This window comes from Arvicola amphibius, chromosome 5 (genome assembly GCF_903992535.2).
Source record: "Arvicola amphibius chromosome 5, mArvAmp1.2, whole genome shotgun sequence".
Lineage (NCBI taxonomy): Eukaryota > Metazoa > Chordata > Mammalia > Rodentia > Cricetidae > Arvicola > Arvicola amphibius.
In genome coordinates, this window is record NC_052051.1 from 56,168,639 (window position 1) to 56,190,915 (window position 22,277).

Sequence of the window (22,277 nt, forward strand, 5' to 3'; positions counted from 1 at the left end):
AATTCCTCCTTCTATTGGTTTGAATAGCAGAGTTAACCTTGTTTTTCCAATTCTTTTAGATTCTTCAGCTTGACTTTGTTTTTGTTTGTATAGTGTATTGTATGTACGTGGATGCTTGAATCACATGGAGTGAACAAACATATCTCGATGATCCTCCATTTTGTGTGTATGACTTTTTGCATGCATGTATGTGTATTATACATGTCTAGTCCCCTGGAGGCCCAAAATACGCTGGAACTGGAGTTATAGATGATTGTGAGCCATCCTGTGGGTGCGGTGAACTCAGCCCATGTCCTCTTTAAGAGCTCTTTTACTGATGCGCCATCTCTCCAGCCCATAAACGCGCTCTTAAACCACCACCCACCTTTTGTAGTCTTCAGTTCATCATCAGGAGCACTCTGGCTGTTAAAACTGGTGTTTATCTTTTTTTGGGGGGGGGCGGAGAGACTCTCAAATTCGGCATCTAGACAGCACCAGTAGGTCAGACAGAATACTCCAATTTTTTTATTATTTTTTATTAATTAGTTAATTAATTCATTTTTTTTTGTTTTTCAAGACAGGGTTTCTCTGTGTAGCTTTGGGGCCTGTCCTGGAATGCACTCTGTAGATCAGGCTGGCCTCTGCCTCCCAAGTGCTGGGATTAAAGATGCGCGGCACCGTTGCCTGGCAATACTCCCAATTTTATATGAAGGATCATTCAGAGGCTTTTGATTAACTTCCAATGCTTTATCAAGACTCTGTAATTCAGCAATACCTCACCCCTCCCTTAAGTTTTATGAATAGGTATTTTCTGTACTTTTCAAAGGCCAATCCACAGGCAGCTATTGTAAAGTTTTTCCAGCCCGATAAGCCTCTCTGCCAGTTCAGTAATCCAAATCAGACCAAATCAAACTGAATTAGAAAAAGCCCAGGTCTCATACAGTATATGCACTGTGGGTACAGATTCATTTACCTCTGGTCTAGAACGATTCAGCTGACATACCCTTGGGCTTCCGTAGTAGCATAATGTTCAGGAGTGCTTGAATATTAGCCCAAATGTAGTGCTAGGCAGCTGAAATGGAGGCAAACATTTTTCATGTGGGATGAATTATCTTGACATGGGTATTCCTGTTACAATTAAATTGATCACAAGTAGGAAATAATAGCAATATCTATTTGTAGATATATCTATCCACACACGCGCATCGGCGGCACCGTGACAACTGGGAGGGACCATTCTTTCTAGTTTTCATGATCGATTCTCTCTGCAGTTGAGCTCGTGGCAGGGAAGCCACTGGCGGACTTTCAGCATTTGCGGTTAATTAATTTGGTTCCAAGCAGGGTAAGATCAGGATTTTTTTGCCTCTAGAAACACGATTTTTTTTTTTGCATCTGTACTGAGCAGGCTATTTCTTGCAGAACAAGTCTTCTTGGAGGTTTTTTTTCCACTTGTCTTTTTTTTCCAAAGATGATATATAGGCTTCCCTTTCTACTCACTTTGATTTTTACAGAATCATTCTTGTAATTTTTAAAAATTTCATGTGTGTGTGTGTGTGTGTGTGTGTGTATAGCACAAGCTCGTGCTACAGCATGTATGTGGAGGTCAAAAACCAATAAGGAGTCAGCTCGCTCCTTGTACCACGTGGATTCAGGAGTCGAGCTCAAGTTGTCAAAATTGGCACCAAGTGCTTTTATCCACTTCACTGTCTCGCTGGACCCTCTTACAAAATAACTGTTACTGTTACACTGTATAATTTAAAGTCTCATTCACGGGAAATGTTCTCCTGAATTTAAGGCAAACTGAGGTCAAGAAACATCCCAGCAGGGAAGGCAGAGGCAGGCGGTTCTCTATGCGTTCAAAGCCAGCCTGCTCTACAGACCTGTCCTGTCTCCCAGGACAGCCAGAGCTACACAGAGAAACCCTATCTTAAAAAAGACAAATTTCTTCCTTTTTCTAGTCTTTCATTTTATAAACAGCTCAGTCCCAAAGGATGCGCCCTGGGCCGAATTGGAGTCGCTCGATGTAGAGTACAAATAATATTAATTCAGTAACTTATTCTTGCAGAAAACCAAAGAGTGGAGTCCAACAATTCTTTAACGTCTCCAAACCGAGTGTCTATCAAATACAGATGGGAAGAGAGCTGGTCATGGTGGTGTAATTTCAGCGCTCGGGAGGCTGAGGCAGTAGACTCTCCCCGAGCCTGATGCCATCCTGGGCGACGGAGCGAGATTGTCTCAAATCAACCCAGAGAAAATAACAACGAAACACACACACACACACCCTCCCCCCAAAAAAACTCTGCGGCCGCTAGTGTGGTGGCGACTCACCCCACTAGGGAAATGGAAAGGGCATGGAAGGTTCAAGCGCCCCTGCGCCCAGGGTGAGCACTGCCGTCAGGAAGGCGACCCGGCGACGTCCCCAAGGCCAACAGCCTCTTGGCAACTACAAGGACACGCCCAAGCTAATTTCCAGGTCCGCCCACTACCTGGAGAAAACTTCCCGAGGAACGTCAGGTAGCCCCTCCCGGCGGCTGCCCGCAAGAACAAAATTATTCCCAGGATCTTGGGCGGGTTCCATTGACGTTACTTCCGGGAAAAGTAACCTTTCTTCGGCGGTTGCAGGGCCGCTGAGCTCTCGCGACATTTGCTCCCGCGAGATGTGCTTGCTCACTCCAGCGATGACATCCTCCTCCTCCCCGTCGCCTTTCGGCAATCTTCGCCAGTCCCAGCCCCGACCAATCTGCACTCAGATAGTATAGATGAGGGTCTCCCCCAGAACTTCGGTCCGCGAGGGGCGTCAGGCGGCAGCGGCGGGGTTCAAGCTGCACGAGGACGACCGTAGCGGCACTGTGGGTGGACACGGGCTGGCGACTAGCAGTGAGCGTGGGCGGGGCGGGGGTAAGCCGGCCGAGTAGCTGCTCGATTGTTCTGGCCTGGCTATGGCGCCTCTCCTCCCCCCCGCCATGGCTCCCCGTGTCCCTGCTCCGCTCCTCTCAGTGAGTGAAAGTGGCCGCCGCCGCCGCCGGCCCAGCGCCCGCAGCCGCCTCAGCGCCGCCGCCATCTTGGGGTCCCAGGAGCCGCCGAGGGAGCGAGCTAGGAGCGTTCCCGTCCAACGCAGTCACCGTCCCTCGGCCTCAGAGAGCGAACCGCAGCTCCACAGTCGGCGGGGCGACCCCCCCCCTCCGGACCCCGCCCGCACCCCGCCCCCCCTCCGCCGCCGCCGCGGCGGCGGGGCCCCTCGGCCCGAGGTGAGGTTTGAGTAGACGTGGGCGGGTGAACGGAGGGGGTGTAGTGTAGGCCCCTATGCGCCCCTCTCTGCGGGCGACGACTGGGCCGCGTCTTAAAGGGGCCGTCGCCCCCGGCCCTTGGATTTGTTGGGGTTAGTAGAGAGGATGGGTGTGGACACTCCCCATAGGGTTGGGACCTCAGGGACCTGGGGCCTCGACTTTTTTCTCGTACCTCTGGAGCCCTGGGGTCATGGGTGACCTCAGCTACTCGAGGAAGCCCGTGGAGCACCCACACGTGGGGAGTGTTAGACCAGGTGCACGTGGGACCCGGTGGGGCGGTGTCGGGCTAACACGTGTGTGGGTTTGGAGGTGGGGAGGGGCAGGGCGGAGGCTTGTTGGGCTGGCCTGTGAACCGGGTGAGGGTTCTACCTGTCAATTTAGATCAATGAGATCTATGGGCTTGATAGTATGAGTATCAGTTTGTGGGGAGCGAGCCGCGGTACGGGTGAATGGTGCAAGTTGCTGGCTCGTGTTAGATAGGGACAGGCTAACACGTGCACAGACTTAAGAAATGTGTCTGTGACATCCCCTCTTGGCTTTGGAGGCTTTGGCTGTGCGGCTAAGCAAGTGTCATCTTATTTTGACAATTCCTTCTTGAGCTTGCTGATGAAAAGTACTACTTCCGTAATCACGGAAGATGGAAGCCCCCTACAGTTTAGAAGTTGGATAGAACCGAAGAAGGCATTTAGCTATTTTAGTGAAGAGCCAACTGTGCTCAGGATTCTTTGATTTACGTTTTTGTGCATGTTAGGAATAGGGGAAGGAATTTGGAGGTTGAACTCTAAAACGTCGCTGGTGATGAGCCTAGTTTTTTCAGGTAGTAACTCCTTGATTTACGTTCCTAATTTTCGTTGTGGGTTACTGATGCTGGTTCCTCCCACTTCCCTTCCTTCCGGTCTTGTCTTTTTTTTTCTTATGTTTGTTTTTGATCAGTGTGGCCTGGATCTTGAGATCTTCCTGCCTCAGCCTCCATGGGACTGAGGTTGTACAACTTCCATACTCCTCCCATAATAACCTTTTTGAGATTTGATCGCAGTTTAGGTTAATTAGACACAGTTGAGATATTTTCAGTATACGTAACTGTTACCGCTCTTCAATCAGGCGCTTCAAAAGGAAGGTCTAGGAGCCTCTTAAGTATCTCTCCTTGTTTCCTCTTTCCACAGCACAACAGTCTGTTTCTGTCTTACTTTGTTTTTCCTTTTTGAGACAGCGTCTTACTATATAGCTCTGGCTGCTCTGCAACTCACAGATACCAGTCTGCCTAAGCCTCCTGAGTGCTGGGGTTAAAGGCATGCAACACTATGCCCGGCAGATTTGCCTATTTTATATAAAGGGATGCTAATGCATGTATCCACTTTTTACTAGCTGCTTTCATGTAACATTTTCAAGGTTCATATATGGTATAGCATGTAAATTCTGCTTTTTTATTGCTGTTAATCTTTTTTAAAAAAAGTTATATGTATATGTGTGTGAGCCTGAGTGTATGTGTATACCCATGTGTGTGCAGGAGCCCATGGAGGTCAGTTAGTAGAAAGTATCAGATCCTTTGGAACTGGAATTACAGGTGGTTGTGAGCCACATGTGGGTGCGGGGAACCAAACCTTGGTCCTGTGCAAGAGCTGTGAGCACTGTAACCTGCTGAGCCCTCTCAACTTTGTGTTCCGTCTCACTGTGTAGCCGAGGGTAGTCTTGAACTCACAATCCTCTTGCCTCTGTCTACCGATAAAGGCTTGGACTATCTGGTTTTGTTTTATGCTGGAAATTTCACAAGCTCCATTTTCCTATAAAACAACAATTTGAGATTGTTAAATTGGTTTTTCTTGGCCCTGGCTTCTGCATCATTGTATTTACCAACCTTAGGCTGACACCATCAAAAAGCAGAACTTGAATTTGCTTTGGACCCAGCGCTGTGATGAATCCAGGATAATGAAGTAGTGTGTAGGGACACTGTGTTGGGGGCTGCCTCACCCTCTCTCACAGACCCTGTTCTCTCCCACTGTCATCTGAGCTTGTTCACCTTTATCTGCTTCTGTGATCTGTAGTTGAGTCTTTCTTTGGTGGTCATGTTGTCCCAAGCACAAACAGAATTTTTCCCTTGTTACCCTTCCCTAAATAGCTGTTCACCTCCTACTTATATGTTACATTTATACATAACCTATGGTGACTTAAAGTATATGAAAATGTGAATGGGTTATGTTTGGTGTGGGAGAGCGCTGGAACCAGCCCCCAGGATACTGAATACACACTGCAATCATGAGTATTTTGGAACTGCATATACGACCATGCCTTTGCCACATAGCCGAGGAGTGTAGTTTATACCATTGTATACGAATAAGCCCATGTTTACACATGACAGAAATAGCTCAAGGTCTCACTTCCCAGAATGTTTCTTTGTCATTATGTGATACATGTATGTACCTAGTAAAATCTCCATATCTATTAGAATTCGTTGTTTTTTCTTTCTTTTTTTTGTGGAGGGTGAAACATGGTCTCCTACTGTTGTAGTGCAAGCCTAGCCTTGTTGTGTGGGCTGTGGCAGCCTCACGTTTTTAGCAGTCCCAGGAGTGAGCCACCCTGCCTGGCTTCTGTCTATATTCTAAAATAAATTTGTTTTTAAGAGATTGAATTCCATTGTTTTAGTTTACTGTGCTCCTTCTTCTACATCAGTGGTTTTCAGCCTTTGGAATGCTGCCACCCTTTCATGGGTGACCCCAACCATAAAACTATTTTCATTGCTTCTTCATAACTACTATTATGAATCATAATATGAGTATATGTGTTTTCCAATGGTCTCTGATGATCCTGAAGGGGTCCCAAATCACAGATCGAGAACTACTGTTCTACATCTTGAAGAATTCAAACCAAGTTATGTGTGTGTGTGTGTATAAACTTTTATTTAGTGTGTTTGTGTGCACATGCCACATCACACGTATGGAAGTCATGGAACAATTTGCACAACTTGTGGAGGTCATCCTCACTGCCAGTGTGAGTTCCAGAGATCACACTCAGGTCATCCAGTTTTGGAGACAAGTGTCTTCATCCATTTAACCATCTTGCCTGTTCTCATACTAGTTTTTGAACATTTTTTTAAAAATAAGGAATGTAACTAGAAAGAATTCTGTGACTGGGCTGGGCTGTACCTCAGCAGTAGAGTGCATGCTTTCAGGGCCTTCGACTTGATCGAAGTACCACCTCCTGCCACAATAGTTGTAATAATAATGACAAAATAACACACACTTACAATCCGTACACACACACACACACACACACACACACAAATATGAGCCTGAAGCTAAGAAAAAAACTTTTTAAATGATTTATTTATTCTTATTTAATGTGCATTGGTGTTTTGCCTGCATGTATATCTGTGTGAAGGTGTCAGATCCCCTGGAACTAGAGTTAGAAACAGTTGTGGGCTGCCATGTGGGTGCTGGGAATTGAATCTGGGTCCTCTGGAAGAGCAGTCCTCTTAACTGCTGAACAATCTCTCCAGCCCTGAGAATTAGAAGTTTTAATTTTAAGCTTGAAGTCATCCTGGGTTACGTAGGGAGTTCAGTAAGCACTTACACCCACTGAGCCATCTTTTATCCTGACGACAAGCCCTCACCCCCCCCCCCCCAAGGTTTCTCTGTAGCTTTGGTGCCTGTCCTGGAACTAGCTCTTGTAGACCAGGCTGGCCTTGAACTCACAGAGATCCACCTGCCTCTGCCTCTGCCTCTTGAGTGCTGGGATTAAAGGCGTGCGCCACCGCCGCCCAGCTCTGAAGGCAAGTCTTAAAGTTGGCTAGTAAGTCTCAGAATTTTGCTGCTAGAATTCAGAGGACAAGAAGAACTTAGGCATTACTATTAAAAACCTGTTAACCAGTTAGTGCTGGGAATGTGTGTAGTTTGGAAGGGTGCACAAAACCCTGGGTTTGATCCTCAGCAATCCCTGTACTGGGCATGGTACTGCTTGCTGTAAAGCAGCCAGATTGAGTTATTTCCAACCCTGTCTCTAAAATTAAGTAAATGAACTGGGTGTGTTGGCACATCCTTATAATCCAAGCACTTGGGAGGCAGAGGCAGGTAGATGTCTGAGTTTGAGGCCAATTTAGTCTGCAGAGCCAGTCCCAGTATAGCCAGGGCTACACAGAGAAACCCTGTCTCAAAAAAAAAAAAAAAAAAAAAGAAAGAAAGAAAGAAAGAAAGAAAGAAAGAAAGAAAGAAAGAAAAGAGAAGTAAATGAATGACTATATGAGCTAGTTAACATGATCAGTGCTTTATCTCAGTGTTTAGACTTGGTTGGTTTTTATCTGTTTTACAGATGCCAAAATAAAACTCAGTAAAATCAGTTAGCCAGTAAGTGGCAGTGTTCTCTTTCATTCCCAGAAACATTTGAAGAGCATTTTTGTTTGTTTGAAGTCAGTTCACTTGTAGGCCAGGCTGGCCCTGGAGACTAACCTTGAATTCTTGGTCCTCCTGCCACCACCTCTGAAGTGGTAAGATTACTGACATGTGCCACCACCCTCAAAACAAAAAAAGCAGTAAGAACTCACTGAAAACTTTTGGTTTCTTTATAAATACATTTCCATAAACTGGCTGTGGCGGCACACAGTTATAATCCCAGCTCTTGGCAGGTGGAGCGGGAGGAACAGAAATTGAAGGTCATCCTCTACTGAGAACCAGTAACAGTTTAGTGAGAACTTGATAGTGTGGTGTAGATAGGGCCTAGTGTTGTTTCTAGGTGGTAGGGTGCTTATCTAGCATCCATAAAGTTCTGGATTTGATCCATAGCAGCACATAAACTGGGTGTGGCAGTACACACCTGTAATCTCTTCACTTGGGAGGCAGCAGGTGGACTAAAATTTCAAGGTCATGGTGAGTTCAGGGCCAGCATGCCCCAAAATAAGTAAAAGTTTTTTCAATGGAAGACTTGGGTTTGACAGCTGGGTATAGCAATAAGTGCTCGTAATTCCAGTTCCTAGTGAGCTGAGGTGGGTGGGTGGGTGGGGAGTTGCTTAGAGTTGGAGGCTGACTTGGACTTCAAAATGAATTCAAGGCCAGCCAGGGTTGCACACTGAAACCTTGTAGAGGTCTCAGGTTCAAATCCCTGTAACCACACGACAGCTCATAGCTGTCTCAGAACTCTAGTTCCGGAGGATCTGACAGCCTCTTCTGGCCTCTACGGCCACCAGGCAGGCATGTGATGCAGACATACATGCAGGCACCAACATGCACGTAAATATAAATCTTAAAACAACAATATTAATTTCAGTACTTGGGAGGTAGTAGTAGGCTCTTCTGTTCCAGGCCATCATTTTTACGGCTGGTTGCGTGTTTTCATTTTGATGGCTTGGCTTGGATTCAGATTGTGGAGATCTTTTAAATGGCAGTATCAAGAGTCACCTTGATTAAATTCATTGTGCAAGTTTTATACAAAGTTCATCCTGAAAGGGCTTCTGTGGCAGCAGTGGATGTGCACCATACTGGTTAAAAGGCAGCTGGATGAGAACTCTGGGACAGAAGATTGATGCTTTACCACTGTAAAAATTGAAACAAATTTCTACTCTTCCAAAACAAGCAAACCACACAAAATAAAGCCGAAACTCAATAACAACAAAACCTGCTGGATATGATGATGAGCCTTATTCCAGGACATAGGCAGCCTGGTCTGTATAGCAAGCTTGGGGCCAGGCAGGATAAGTAAGAAACAGTCTCAAAAACAAAACAAAAAACAAACATAGGAACAAAACCAACCAAGCAAAATGAAATAAAGACTTCAGTATGTTCTCATTTACTGAGCAAGTTATTTAGCGACTTTGTATATGTATGACCAAGCCTCATGTTGTAGCCTATGCTTATTTGCAGACTGAGCATTGCACATTTCCCTCATGAATGCTGCTTGGGATTATAAACTGAGATTGCAAATGTATATCACCAAAGCCCAGCCACTATGAACATTTGAGCTTCTAATCTGTAAAATGGGAATTATAATTTCTACTTCTGAAACTAAATCATGTAGGAAGAGGGAACAACTGATACAGCATGGGATTTTCTGAGATATTTAGATTTAGAATGCCTCCCCCTTTCCTTGACAGAGTTTAGCTGTATAACGGCCTTGACTGTTCTGGAATTATCTCTGTAGACGAGGCTAGCCTCAGACTCAGAGAACCTCCTGAGTGCCGGAATTAAAGCCATCTGCCATTACTACCCAGTGAGACAGGGTTTCTTTGTGTAACATTGGCTGCCCTGGAACTAGCTCCATAGACCAAGTTGACTTTGAACTCATAGACATCTGCCTGCCTCTTCCTCCTAGTGCTGGGATTAAAGACCTGGGCCACCACTGCCCGCTATATTTTTTTAAAATTTCTTTCCCAGATATATTCTTTTTTTTTTTTTCCGAGACAGTGTTTCTCTGTGGCTTTGGAGCCTGTCCTGGAACTAGCTCTCGTAGACCAGGCTGGCCTCGAACCCAGATATATTCTTACTTCCTTTAAAAGAACAAGTGAATTGCTTCCAGTTTTGCATGTGATAACTTTTCTGCTCAGTAGTTAGTTACTGAGTAGAATAAAATGTAGATAAATCTTGGAAGTCTGTGTGTGGAAACAGAAAATAGATAATAAACATCTGTAGGATTAAAATAAAAGTATAGGCACAGTGATCAGTTTATCCCTAAGAATGTTGTACAGATATGTTGCCAAAAAGGCCAATAAAGGTAATTCCCTGCTGGGCAGTGGTGGCACACGCTTTAATCCCACCACTGGGGAGGCAAACACAGGTGGATGTCTGTGAGTTTGAGACTAACCTGCTCTACAGAGTGGGTTCCAGGACAGCCAGCGCTGTTACACCGAGAACCCGCCTTGGAGAAGAAAGGAGTTCCCAAGGAGAGTGTGAAAAGAGAAGCAGAGCCCGTGAGAGGCCTGGAGGCTATGCTCGCTGTGCAAGTCCGTCAGCATGAGCTCTAGTTCTAGTCTGCAGTAGGAGGAGAGAACCTATTCCCAGAAGTTGTGCTTTCACATCTGCATGTAGATGTGTGCACACACAATAAATAAAATTTAAGGAAGAACTGAGCGGTGATGGCACACACCTTTAATCCCAGCTCTTGGGAGGCAGAGGCCAATAGAGCTTTGTGAGTTTGAGGCCAGCCTGGTCTACAGAGCATTTCAGGACATGAGTGCAGGTGGAAGGAGAGACCAGCTTTGAAAGTTGCCCCTTGGCCTTCATACTCTTGCCGTGAGCACAGGAGCATGTACACACACATGAAATAGATGCCATAAAATTTAAAAAGCTGATAGTCCTTTAAACTTGCTAGAGTAGAAAGTTATTTAGGCTTAAAAATAGGCCTGATACAGTCTTAAGGATTATAAAGCCAGAGAATTGTTTTGGTTTGGTTTTTTGAGAGAGTTTTTCTAGCTTTGGAGCCTGTCCTGGAACTTCGCTCTGTAGACCAGGCTGGCCTGGAACTCACAGTGCTGGGATTAAAGGTGTGCACCACCACCGCCCGGCTAAAGCCAGAGATTTATGATCCAATCCTATTTCAGATCTGGTCAATTAACTATTTATTGATATTTTGTATCTAATGGTTTGTGGAAGTGTATTCCATTCACCCAGTCACTGTCTGCCTGTGAGTGTCTTTTCCTTTTCTCAGCAGCAGTTTGTGGAGCACTGCTGTACTCAAGGAGCACTACAGTCTGTTGTAATGTAAATTAGTCTATTGTATACCTATTCCTCCAGAATGCTTAATATATAAATACAGATTATTATACTTAGAAACATTAATAAGATACATAGTCTTTCTTGCCAGGTGGTGGTGGAGCTTGACTTTAATCCCAACACTCAGGAGGCAGAGGCAGGCAGATCTCTGTGAGTTTGAGACCAGCCTGGTTTTACAGAGTGAGTTCCAGGACAGCCAAGGCTGGTACACAGTGAAACCCTGTCTCACAAAAAAAACCCAAAAAACAAAACAACAACAAAAAAAGACAAAACCCAACCCCACAAAACATACTCTTGTTTTAATTAATATATATATATTTATATTAAAGAATGTTTATATATGATGCATGCTCTCTCTCACATCCATACTATTAGTTGAGAAAGTTACAAAAGACATTCATGTAGCACACCTAGTGCTTGATCTTATTTGTTTCCTGATTTTTTTGTTTTTCAAGACAGCATTTCTCTGTGTAATAGCCCTATCTCTCCTGGAACTAGCTCTGTAGACCAGGCTGGCCTTGAACTCACAGAGCTCTTCCTGCCTCTGCCTTCCTGGTGCTGGGATTAAAGACATGCACCACCACTGCCTGGCTGTTTTTGATTTTTAAAGACAGGGTTTCTCTGTATAGCTCTGGCTGCCCTGGAACTCACTCTGTAGACCAGGCTGGTCTTGAACTCAGAGATCCACCTGCCTCTGCCTCCTGAGTGCTGATATTAAAGTTGTGTGCCACCACTACCCAGCTATTGCCTAGATCTTTTATCTTCAGTAGAAATAAAAAGGTTTATGTGGTGTTTTAAATGAGACTGGTCCCCATAGCTTCATATTTATATTTGAATATTTAGTTCCCAGTTTGTGGACTATTTAGGGAGGATTAGAAGGTGTGACCTTGTTTGAGGATGTGTATACTGGTTGGGGCTTTAAGATTTCAAAAGCTCACTCTAGACCCAGTCTTAATCTCCTTCTGCTCCTGCCTGTGGGTCAGAATATAGGTGCTCAGTTACTGCTCTAGCAGTGTGCTTACTTCACTCTATGCTCCCTGCTATGCTGACTATGGACTAACCTGAAATTGTAAACGCCCAATTAAATGCTTGCTTTTATTAGTTGCTTTGGTCATTGTGTCTCTTTGTAGCAACAGAACAGCAACTAAGACTGCTTGGAGAAATGACACAGTATAGAGTTGACACAGGAAACGTATATAATAAAAGATAAGAGACCCATAGATAAGAAGGGGTAATAGCTATCAACAGTGAGTTGTTCCAGCTTTGGCTATTTTGAACTCTTTCCATTGGTTACTGTGCTCCTTTGATGTACCCTGTAAATTTGGACTTGTTGCAGCTGCCGTTTTTAGCTTGTTTTGTTTTTTCAATAGTGACATTCTTTAATTTTTTTTAAATTCACATTTATTTATTTGTGTGTGTGGAGTGCATATGTGGAAGACAAGACAACTGTGGAAGTTGGTTCTTGTCTGCTGTGTGGCTGCTGAGGATTGAACTCAAATCATCAGGCTTGTGGCAAACTTTTTTAATCAGCTGAGCCATCTGGCAAGTACTGGGTTTTAGTTTGTTTTTTTGAGGCAGGTTTCCATGTACCTTAGCCTGGCCTTTAACTCACTGTGTTGCTGAGTATAGCCTTACACTTTTCTTTTTATTACTTTTATTTTATGTACATTGATGTTTTAGCTGCATGTAAGTTTATGTGAAGATGTCATCCCCTGGAATGGGAATTATAGACAGTTGTGAGCTGCCATGTGGGTGCTGGGAATTGAACGCTAGTCCTTTAGAAGAGCAGCCAGCGCTCATAACTGCTGAGCCATCTCTCTCCAGACCCACCCTTGCACTTCTGATCCTCCTTTCTCTACTTTTCCGGTTCTGGGACTACAGGCATATGGTACTGTGCTTTGTTTTATGCAGTGCTGGGGACTGAGTAGAATTTGTATGTGCAAGGCAAACACGGTACCGCCTGAATATCTTGGCTGAGATGCTGGTGGTTTTAATGCTATTCCTTTCAGGCATGCCTGATGCTCAAGGTTTATTTTGACGATTCATCCAAATTAAAAAGTACTTGGAAAAGTCATGTCCTGTGTAGACATTTTTCTTGTTACATACTTTTTAAAACAGTGCAGTCTGCAAATATTTGTGTAGCATTTGTAGTATGTTATGTTAGATAACTAACTAACACAGTAAACAGGATATATGAGGATCATAACAGATTATGTGCCATTTTAATGTGAGCGCATCCATAGCTATGGTTTTTGCAGGGCTTCTAAAATCAATATCCTGTGTACCATTAGGACTGACTATATTTCATTTTGAGAAATAGCATGCAGGTTTCATTAAAGAAGAAAAAGGATTAAGGAAATATATAATCACAATATACTTATGGGGTGGCAGTATATTCTTTTCTTTGCCACTTTAGCAATTTGTGGAAGGGATGACCTTTTTTAGCCAAGACTTCCTTCAGTTCACTTTTAAAATGCAGGTATTATTTTTTAATCTCAGTAACCTTATGCTCTGAATAAACTTAACCTTGTTAAATTGCTGGACTGTTTCCATGTTATAGTGACCCCTTAGGCTGAGCAAAGTGTTTCTGGCCCTCATGGTTGAGTGCCCTACCTTTTTTTTTACTAGGGCAAGCTAGTTTTTCTCCTTGTACTTGCTCCTTAGTTTGGTGTGTAGTACATAATTATCTCTTCCTAATCAAGTGCTTTGTGACTTTATTTCCCAGAATAAGGTAGCCAAATAATTTATAGTTCAAACCTGAATGCTTTGGAAAGTGAAGAGAGAAGACATAAATCAAATTAGTGAGAGATAGATGAGCCTAGTGGTGGGACGTGTTGTTTTTGCTGTTTTGTAGGAGGGGCTAGAAGTAAAGAACTGGGGCTTTAGAGTCACTGATGAGATCCAAATTCTGTTTAACTTAGCTGTTTAAACTAAAATGAAAGTAACTTTCTTTAGTTTTGTTTTTAGAGACAGGTTTCTCTGTAGACTTGGCTGTCCTGGAACTTGATCTGTAGACCAGGCTGGCCTTGAACTCACAGTTGAACTCTATCTGCCTCTATATGCCACACTGTCTGGCTGAGAGTAACATTTTTTGTTGTTGTTGTTGGGATGTTTGAGTGTTAGAGAAAGAGTTTCCTGTAGCCTCCACTATGACATCGAACTAGCAATATACGCGAGTTTGACTTGAATTTTTGATCCTCCTTCCTGTACCTCCCTTCATGTGCTGTGCTGGGATTATAGGTACGCACTACTGTGAAATGACAGAATTTGTAGTATTATACAGATTTAATGAGCTAGTTTGTTTTGTTTATTTTAAATTGAGATGTGTGTGTGTGTGTGTCCCCACTTGTATATATACTACAAGTGCCATAAGGCGTTTGTGAAGTTACTTACAGACAGTTGTAACTAGTGCTGGAAACTGAACCCAGGTCCTCTGTAAGAGCAGCCAGTGCTCTTAAGTGCTGAGCTGTCTCCAGCCCGTTTTATTTTTCAAGTTTTTGATACTGGGTTCCAACCTAGGGCCTCTCACAGGCCAAGAAAGGTCTGTAACTCTGAACTAGCAATGCACATAAAAATTCACACAGTAGTAGACTTTTCTAAGTATGTATGTGTGCAATGCACATAAGTAGACTTAACATGGACATGGACTATTATGAGAAGCTGAAGTATAGTCAGAGTATAACCAGGATTATATAAAGCCTCAGAACAGGCCTGTCAGTGGTAAATTGCTAGTTTTTCCATCCTTAGAAATGGCAATGTAAGTCGATATAAACACTGAAGAGCTTGTCACTTTAAGATCGGAATGGATTTGATGGGATTTTTAGAAGGTATTCCTCCTTGGAGTCTTTCCACTTCTGGGAAGTTTACACTTTTCTTTAATCTGTGACCCCCTGCTTAAGAAGAAAGATGGCTGGGCATTAATTCTTGCTCTCAAGAGGTAGAGGCAGGTGGACCTACTTGAGTTGGAGGAGAGATTTTGTAGAGAACTCTAATAATATATATATTTCCCTGGCAGTTAGGATACCTCATATATATGAGTGAATATTAGTATAAGAAGAAGGTGATGTGGAAAACATTTACTGTGCTCTGCAAGGTCCTCACAAGTCAGCTCCCCATTTGGATACTTGGAATTCATTCTTGTAATTGTTAATGGAAGTGAGTGTACATGTAGGGATTGTTTGAGAAAGTGTTTATAAATTGTATTGCAGTTGATGATAGTGTTTCTACACTTCACCTTTGCACTAGAAGGCAGTGTCTAATGAACTTTCTATAATTTGTTGTGGTCTCCGGGTCTTGTGTTCGAGAGAGCTTGATTTCTGTTTATGGAAGGCAAGGGCAAGGACGCAGAAGGAGAAGAGGAATAGTCTTTCATTTTTTTCTTTTTCTTTTTTATACATATCTTTATTCTGCAGCTGTGCAGTCGGAGGTCCTCGTGCATGAAGACAGATTTGTTCTATGGCCTCGGAGTTGGGTGCCGGGGACGATGGCAGCTGCACTGAGCTGGCAAAGCCCCTATATCTTCAGTACCTGGAGAGGGCCTTGCGGTTGGACCATTTTCTGCGACAAACATCGGCCATCTTCAACAGGAATATCTCTAGGTTTGCTATTTTATCTTAGTGCTTTATTACAGTTCTGATTACTGTTTCTAAGATGTAAGGTTAAATTATGTATGATTTTTATTTTTAGTATTTTCTTTTTCTTTCAAATAAAACAGTCAACTTTTTCAAGACTATTTGTTTAAGTGTTCATTTATAATAACCTTAATTTAATGAGTTAGTCTTCCTTCAGTCCGTCCGTCCATCCATCCTTTCGGATCCCAGGCTGACCTAGAATTCACAGATCTCTCTGCCTCTACCGCTGGAGCACCAGCTTTTCTGACCACTTAGCTCTCTCTCACACATCACACACACACACACACACACACACTCGTGTGTGTGTATATATTTGAGATAGGGTCTCACATAGCCCATACTGGTCTCAAATGACCTTGAACTCATGATCCTCCTGACCCCACCAGGTTCTAGGTTTATAGGCATGTGCTACCACACTTGGCTCAAAATATGTTTTGTTGGATAATCTTTAATTAGAGACGTATTATTCTCCAATTTTTAGTGATGACAGTGAAGATGGATTGGATGACAATAATCCCTTATTGCCTGAGTCTGGGGATCCCTTAATACAAGTGAAAGAAGAACCTCCAAATTCATTGCTTGGTGAAACTTCTGGGGCAAGCAATTCTGGATTATTGAACCCATACTCACTGAATGGAGTTCTGCAGTCAGGTCAGTGTGGAGTGGGATTCCTCTGGACCTTGAGTTCTCTTGGGGGCAGTCATCCTTTCATTTTTTTTTTTTTTATTCTTTATGTTTCTTTATCCAGAATCAAAATCTGACAAGGGGAATTTATATAACTTCTCTAAGTTGAAGAAAAGCAGAAAGTGGCTAAAGGTAAGAGATAAGACAGAATATTTCCAGTCCAAATAACCTACTAAGATTACAATTATAAGGGAAGTCACCAGTCCATTTAGGCATATTAACAGATGTTTTCAGAGACAGTTTTTTTTTTTTTTATATTGGAGTTTCTTTTTTTGAGGAGAACTTGGTGAAAGAATTTTAGTAGACTTTTATTAAATATGAAACACTAAGAAAAGAAATTGATCAGAAAACTACTCCCTTCGTTGACTCACCTTGTAATTAGGAATGTCAGTTTACTTTTTGTGAATTTTTGAGTAGTTCATCAAACGTCCTGAGTGCATCCATGTGCCAAGTACTATTACTGGCATATGACGAGTCTCTTGCTCTGTGTCATTTACATTCTATGTGAGGGAGGTAGTGAGTAAGAGTGCAAACAAGTAAATAACTATAAATTCTTTAAAAGACAGCATTTCAGCAGAATTCTGACTAGTCAGAGTGAGCCATGAGAATGTCTAAGGTAAGAGCCATTGATCATATGAGACATACACAAGAATCTTTCACAAAGAAGCATTTGGTGTTTCTGGGAAAAGAGGCTAGTGTGGCACAGTGAATGGGATAGTGGAAGTGAGATTAGAACCTGCCGTGTGTGGACTGCATTCCGTTGTTAGTGATGCACTTACTCGGGTCACAGTCATAGGCAGTTAGAATGACATAGTGTTTATACCACTACTGGGAATGGCTAGAGTGAACAGAGGGCAATAATTCTATTCCTTACTTTTGCTATGACCTCAAAATAATGTAAATCCTTTAATATCACCACCATGTCCTTTAAAACTCAGGTGTTTAAAGTCTGACCTACTTTCTATCAGAAAGATTTTAGGAAGTCAGAAATACAGAAACCTTCATACTTAACTATCACATTTTAAAGAACTGAGATATGACTCTGGAGTTCAGAATGCTTGTTGCTCTTGCCAAGGACCTGGGTTCTGTCCCATATGGTGTCTCACTACCATCTATAACTCAAGTTGCAGGGGATCTGATCCCTTCTGACCTCTGCAGGCACCAAGTGTGCACAGAGTTCGTGTAAGTGCATGCAGACAAAACACACATAAATATATACAAAAGATAAAAATTGAGGTATAAGTCACTGACCATAAAATCTAAGCTTTTAAACTATGAAACTCAGTAACTTTTAATATGTTCACAAACTTCTTGGCAATTATCATTGTCTAGTTTCAGAACATTTCATCATTATGTGAAGAAACTCTTTGCTCATTAGCAGCTATTCCCATCCTTAGTCCCTGCTGGCTGCTAATCTTTTTCTTTCTCTGTTGATTTGCCCATTCTGGGCTTTTGTAGCTGGCTTTTCTTACTTTGTGTAAGAAGACTTTGATGGTTTATTATGTGGTGGTACATATAGTAATTTATGGTATGTTTTATTACTTTGTTTCTTCTTATGCCTCATCATCTGAATGTACCACATTTTGTTTACCCATTCATGAACTACTAGATATTTGAGTTGTTTCTCCCCTCCTAACTATCACACCTTGTTTTGTCCTTGTTCCCTTAAGTGCTGTATTCCTTTTCTTTATTTCTATACCCTAAATTTTTTTGTTTGCCTTGTTATATGCAACATTTAGGTGATTTGTTTTCTTTTTTTGTCAAATTGATAAAGAGTAGTGTAAGAATTCGAAATGACTGTACTCTGGCTGTTTTGGCCATTGTTCTAGCATCTGGGAAAAATGATTGGATTGCTTAAGAAATTGCTTCCAGCAAAAGTTATATTCAATTTTCACCCTTTTCTAGAGCATTCTTTTAAGTGATGAGTCCAGTGAGGCAGATTCTCAGAGTGAAGACGATGATGAAGAAGAAGAACTCAATCTCAGCAGAGAAGAACTTCACAACATGCTTCGATTACACAAATATAAGAAACTTCACCAAAATAAATATAGTAAAGATAAGGAGGTGAGAGCTTCAAGAGATCACTCACACCACATTAATTTATATGAAATAATAATTGTTAATAGCTTTATTGTGATAGGATTCACATAACAAAAATCTAGCTATTGAGTGTCTTTGGAATTTACTTACAGTGTTGTTTCTATCATCAGTGTCTCAGGTGTATGCCACTTTCCTCACTTTAGAAGGAACCCTTTACCTCTTAGCTTCTGCTCTTCCTTGGTGCCAGGCAGCCACCAGTCTACCTTCTTTTTTGATACTTATTTGTATTTTATGTTTATTTACATACATATTTTATTTATATTTATTGAGACTTGCTTAGAGGGGTGACCTTGAACTCCCATCTCCACCTTCCAAGTGGTGGCATGTGCCACTACATACAACTGTGGTGTTTTATTTTTGGTTCATGTTAGAGATTGAATCCAGGGCCTCATACATGCATGTTCTTTGTAAATGTGTCCATTCCAGATGTTTCATACAAATGGAATTAAATCAGATAACATGGTACTTTTTACCCAGCGTCTCACTTGGTGTAATGCTTACAAGGTTTGTTTCTATTTGTACCATGTATTACTACCCCATTCGTTTTTATTGCCAAATAGTTTTACTTATTTATAGAACATGGTGTTTTTGTTTTCCACTTGATGAGCTAATTTTTCCCATTTTGGGTACTTTTGTATACAACTATGAAGGTTTTGTGTGGGTATATTTTTTAATTTCTCTGGGTTATACTTAGAATAGGCGTTGCTAGGTCATGTGATAACTATGCTTAACTTTGTAAGATTATTAGTGTATCTTCACCAATATAATTACTTGTTGATATTTTCTGTCTGGAAAAAACTTTTCTTCATAGACCAATATTACTGTGATGATAGTTTCCACTCTACACTGTTTCCCCCAAAACAGTGTTTCTCTGTGTAGCCCTGGCTGTCTAGAAACTTGCTCTATAGACCAGGCTGGCCTTATATTTAGAGATTGAGCTGTGTCTGCTTCCCAAGTGCTGGGATTAAAGGTTTACACCACCACCACCTGGCTGATGATGTGGGGGGTCTTTTTGAGACAGTGTTTCTCTGTGTAATTTTTAGAGCATGTCCTGGATCTTGCTCTGTAGACCAGGCTAGCCTCAAACTCCCAGAGATCCACCTACCTCTACCTCCCAAGTGCTGGGATTAAAGGTGTGTGCCACCACCACCTGGCTGATGATGGTTTTAGTGACAACTATTTGACAACTGTTACCAAAACATTGTGATTTTTGCCAAAATATAGCCTATTGTATATAATGAACACTAGTATATTTGGAGACCTAATGATTTTCCAACAATATTAAGGTAATACACATAAACCTACAAACCACAAACCTATGGGAATAAATAGCAGTGGAACATCTTAACTTTTTTGTTGTTTTTGTTTTGAGATCGGGTTTCTCTGTGTAGCCCTGGCTATCCTGGAAACTCACTCTGTAGACCAGGCTGGCTTTGTACTCAAAGAGATCCTCCTGGCTCTGCCTCCTGAGTGCGCCACTACTGCCTGGCAATATCTGTCAATTTTGATTCTGACACCTGATGCCATACCATGTGGTGTACTCCATATTTTCATTCATTTCTCTTTTTCTTTTTTTGAGGCAGGTCTCACTCTGTAGCCCAAATGGGCCTTGAATTCTTGGGAGTCTGCCTCAGCCATATGTGTTAAGATTACAGTCATGATCTGCTTTGATTTTTTTAAATTGAAATAAAAAATATATTCATAGGATTGTAAATGTACAGTTTGATGCATGCACACTTAATTTTGACAGTTGACAGAGGGCTTTATTTTAGTCCTCCATGTTCTTTCATTTATAATTCTCAGAAAGCGATTCAACAGATTTTAATTTATATGGGAATGAAGATTTGAGAGATAGTTGAAACGAAATGTTTGGATGCATTTACTACTACATGGATGGAAAAAAAATGAGATGAGATCATTCAGGTTAATTGTAAAATAATAGGTAGTGTCCTTAATAATAAACTCTTGGTGAAAGAGAGGGGAGTTTAAAAGGTGAAAGGGCTGAGATGACAAGTTGGGGACTATTTGTCGAGCCTAACATGGTCACATATGCCTTTAATTCCAGCACATGCAATCAGCACAGAGGCAGGAGGGTCATCTGCAGGTGTGAGGCCAGTAAGTCTACAAGATGTGTTTCAGGCAGCCAGCACTATATTGTGAGACCTTGTTACCATAAATAAAAACAGTTCAAAACAAAAACATTTGCAACAAATCTAAGGGTAAAAGCCTGAATAGTTAATATCAGGAACCTAGTAAGTCTGAGGACCTGTTGGTAGTGGAAATATGGCTGATCTCTTAGTGATAGATTTCTCTTGTTTTGTTTTTACATTTCCTTATTTAGTTTGTGTGTGGCGTGTGTATGCACAGCATCTGTATGGATGTGATTGATGTCAGAGGACGGCGTCACAGTGTCTTCCACCCTTAGGTTTCCAGGGATTGAACCTGGGCAATGCCTTCATCGCTATCTTCTTTCCAGCCCTTGATGAATTTCTAAAGAGAAACAACTCTTTTTGCTTTGTTTTCATTTTTGTTATTACTGTGTTTTTGCTTTTTTTTCTGTTTTATTTAAGACAGAGTCGTGTGTAGTTAAGGCTGGCCTGGAGTTCATGATCTCCTTGCCTCCACTTTGCTTTTCTCTTTAAGCCAGATTTGGAATTACTAGCTTAAAGAGAAATGCCTTTTGTAAATAATTTTGTACCACATGTGTGTCTGTGCAGTGGTGCATGTTTGCAGGTACAGTATTGGAGTCAGGAGTTCAAAGCCAGGCTGGGCTACCTGAGCTCCTGTTGAAGAAATAGAAAATAAAATAAAAGGTGATAGAAATTCAGTTTCCTGAAGGTTTTCCTTCCCAAATTCTTTCCAGCAGTCTGTCTTATGCATAGCATTTGAACCCGTTTGGCTTCTAAGTTAAAGTCTCTTTGATGTACTAATTTCTTATTGGCCTCTGTGGGAAACAATATTTAGGAGCTATGATTTCCTCTGGCTTAGCTGTCTTTAATTAATGACTTCAAGGCTGTGCTGTGGGATGCAGGCAGGTCCGTCACAGTGTTTGCCTGCTTCAGTTGCAGCAGTACCAGTACTACAGTGCAGGCCTGCTCTCTACACATGACCCTTTCTATGAGCAACAGCGCCATTTGCTTGGACCCAAGAAAAAGAAATTCAAGGAAGACAAGAAGCTTAAAGGTAAGCATTTATCCCATATTTATTCTTTCTTTAATTTCAGAATTGTGTGTGGTGCATTTAAACTTTAGATGTAGTAGAAGATTACTTTATCTGAAAAACTGTAGTCTCTTTTTCTGATTAGTGGCATTAGTAACCTTATTTCATATTTGTTTTGTTGTGTTTTCTAGAAATAGAAAGACTTGAGAGCTGTAGATTTTAAATACATACCAATAATCCCAGCACTTGGTGGGTAGAATCAGGAGAGTTGGGAGACCAAAATCGTTGTTGGCTGCATAGAGTCTGGGTCCAGCTGGGGGTACCTGGGACTTTGTGTTGCAACCTCCTCCTTCCCTTCCAACCCAAGAAAGAAAGACTGCATCTATAGGTTGTTAGTCAAAGGTTTAGGCAAAATGTTTTCTTTTTTTTCTATAAACTCTGCCATTGTTGGGAGTATTCTGGGGTGAGAAAAAGTTGGTTATGCATAGGGAGTGAGAGAAGTAAGAGAAAGTGGCTTCGCCTCCTGACGGGCCTCTGTAGCATTTGCGTGTTTGTCAGGAAATGTCTTCTCCTACTGACATTGTGCAGTTGGACAGCAGGAAGGACATAGGAAGAAAGTTTGAAAGTATCTGTAAGGCAGATTTGTTTCTCTGAAGATAGGAATTCTGCTCAAAGAGCATATTTTTAGTCTTCCCCTCTTTTTACCACCCTCCTTTTCTTATCCTTCATTCTTCCAATATAAATTA

General features: G+C 42.0%; 1 protein-coding gene across 1 annotated transcript in view; it reads left to right on the plus strand.

Annotated features, from left to right (window-relative positions):
- Window positions 1-3,192: 3,192 nt before the first annotated feature.
- Window positions 3,193-22,277, plus strand: part of Ino80 (INO80 complex ATPase subunit) — a 106,790-nt gene continuing 87,705 nt past the window's right edge. The window contains exons 1-6 of the mRNA XM_038330648.1: window positions 3,193-3,227; window positions 15,370-15,555; window positions 16,070-16,239; window positions 16,337-16,404; window positions 18,178-18,336; window positions 21,435-21,555. Of these exons, the coding sequence (XP_038186576.1) occupies window positions 15,413-15,555; window positions 16,070-16,239; window positions 16,337-16,404; window positions 18,178-18,336; window positions 21,435-21,555 (661 nt within the window). The 5' untranslated portion in view covers window positions 3,193-3,227; window positions 15,370-15,412. The remainder of the gene's footprint in view (window positions 3,228-15,369; window positions 15,556-16,069; window positions 16,240-16,336; window positions 16,405-18,177; window positions 18,337-21,434; window positions 21,556-22,277) is intronic.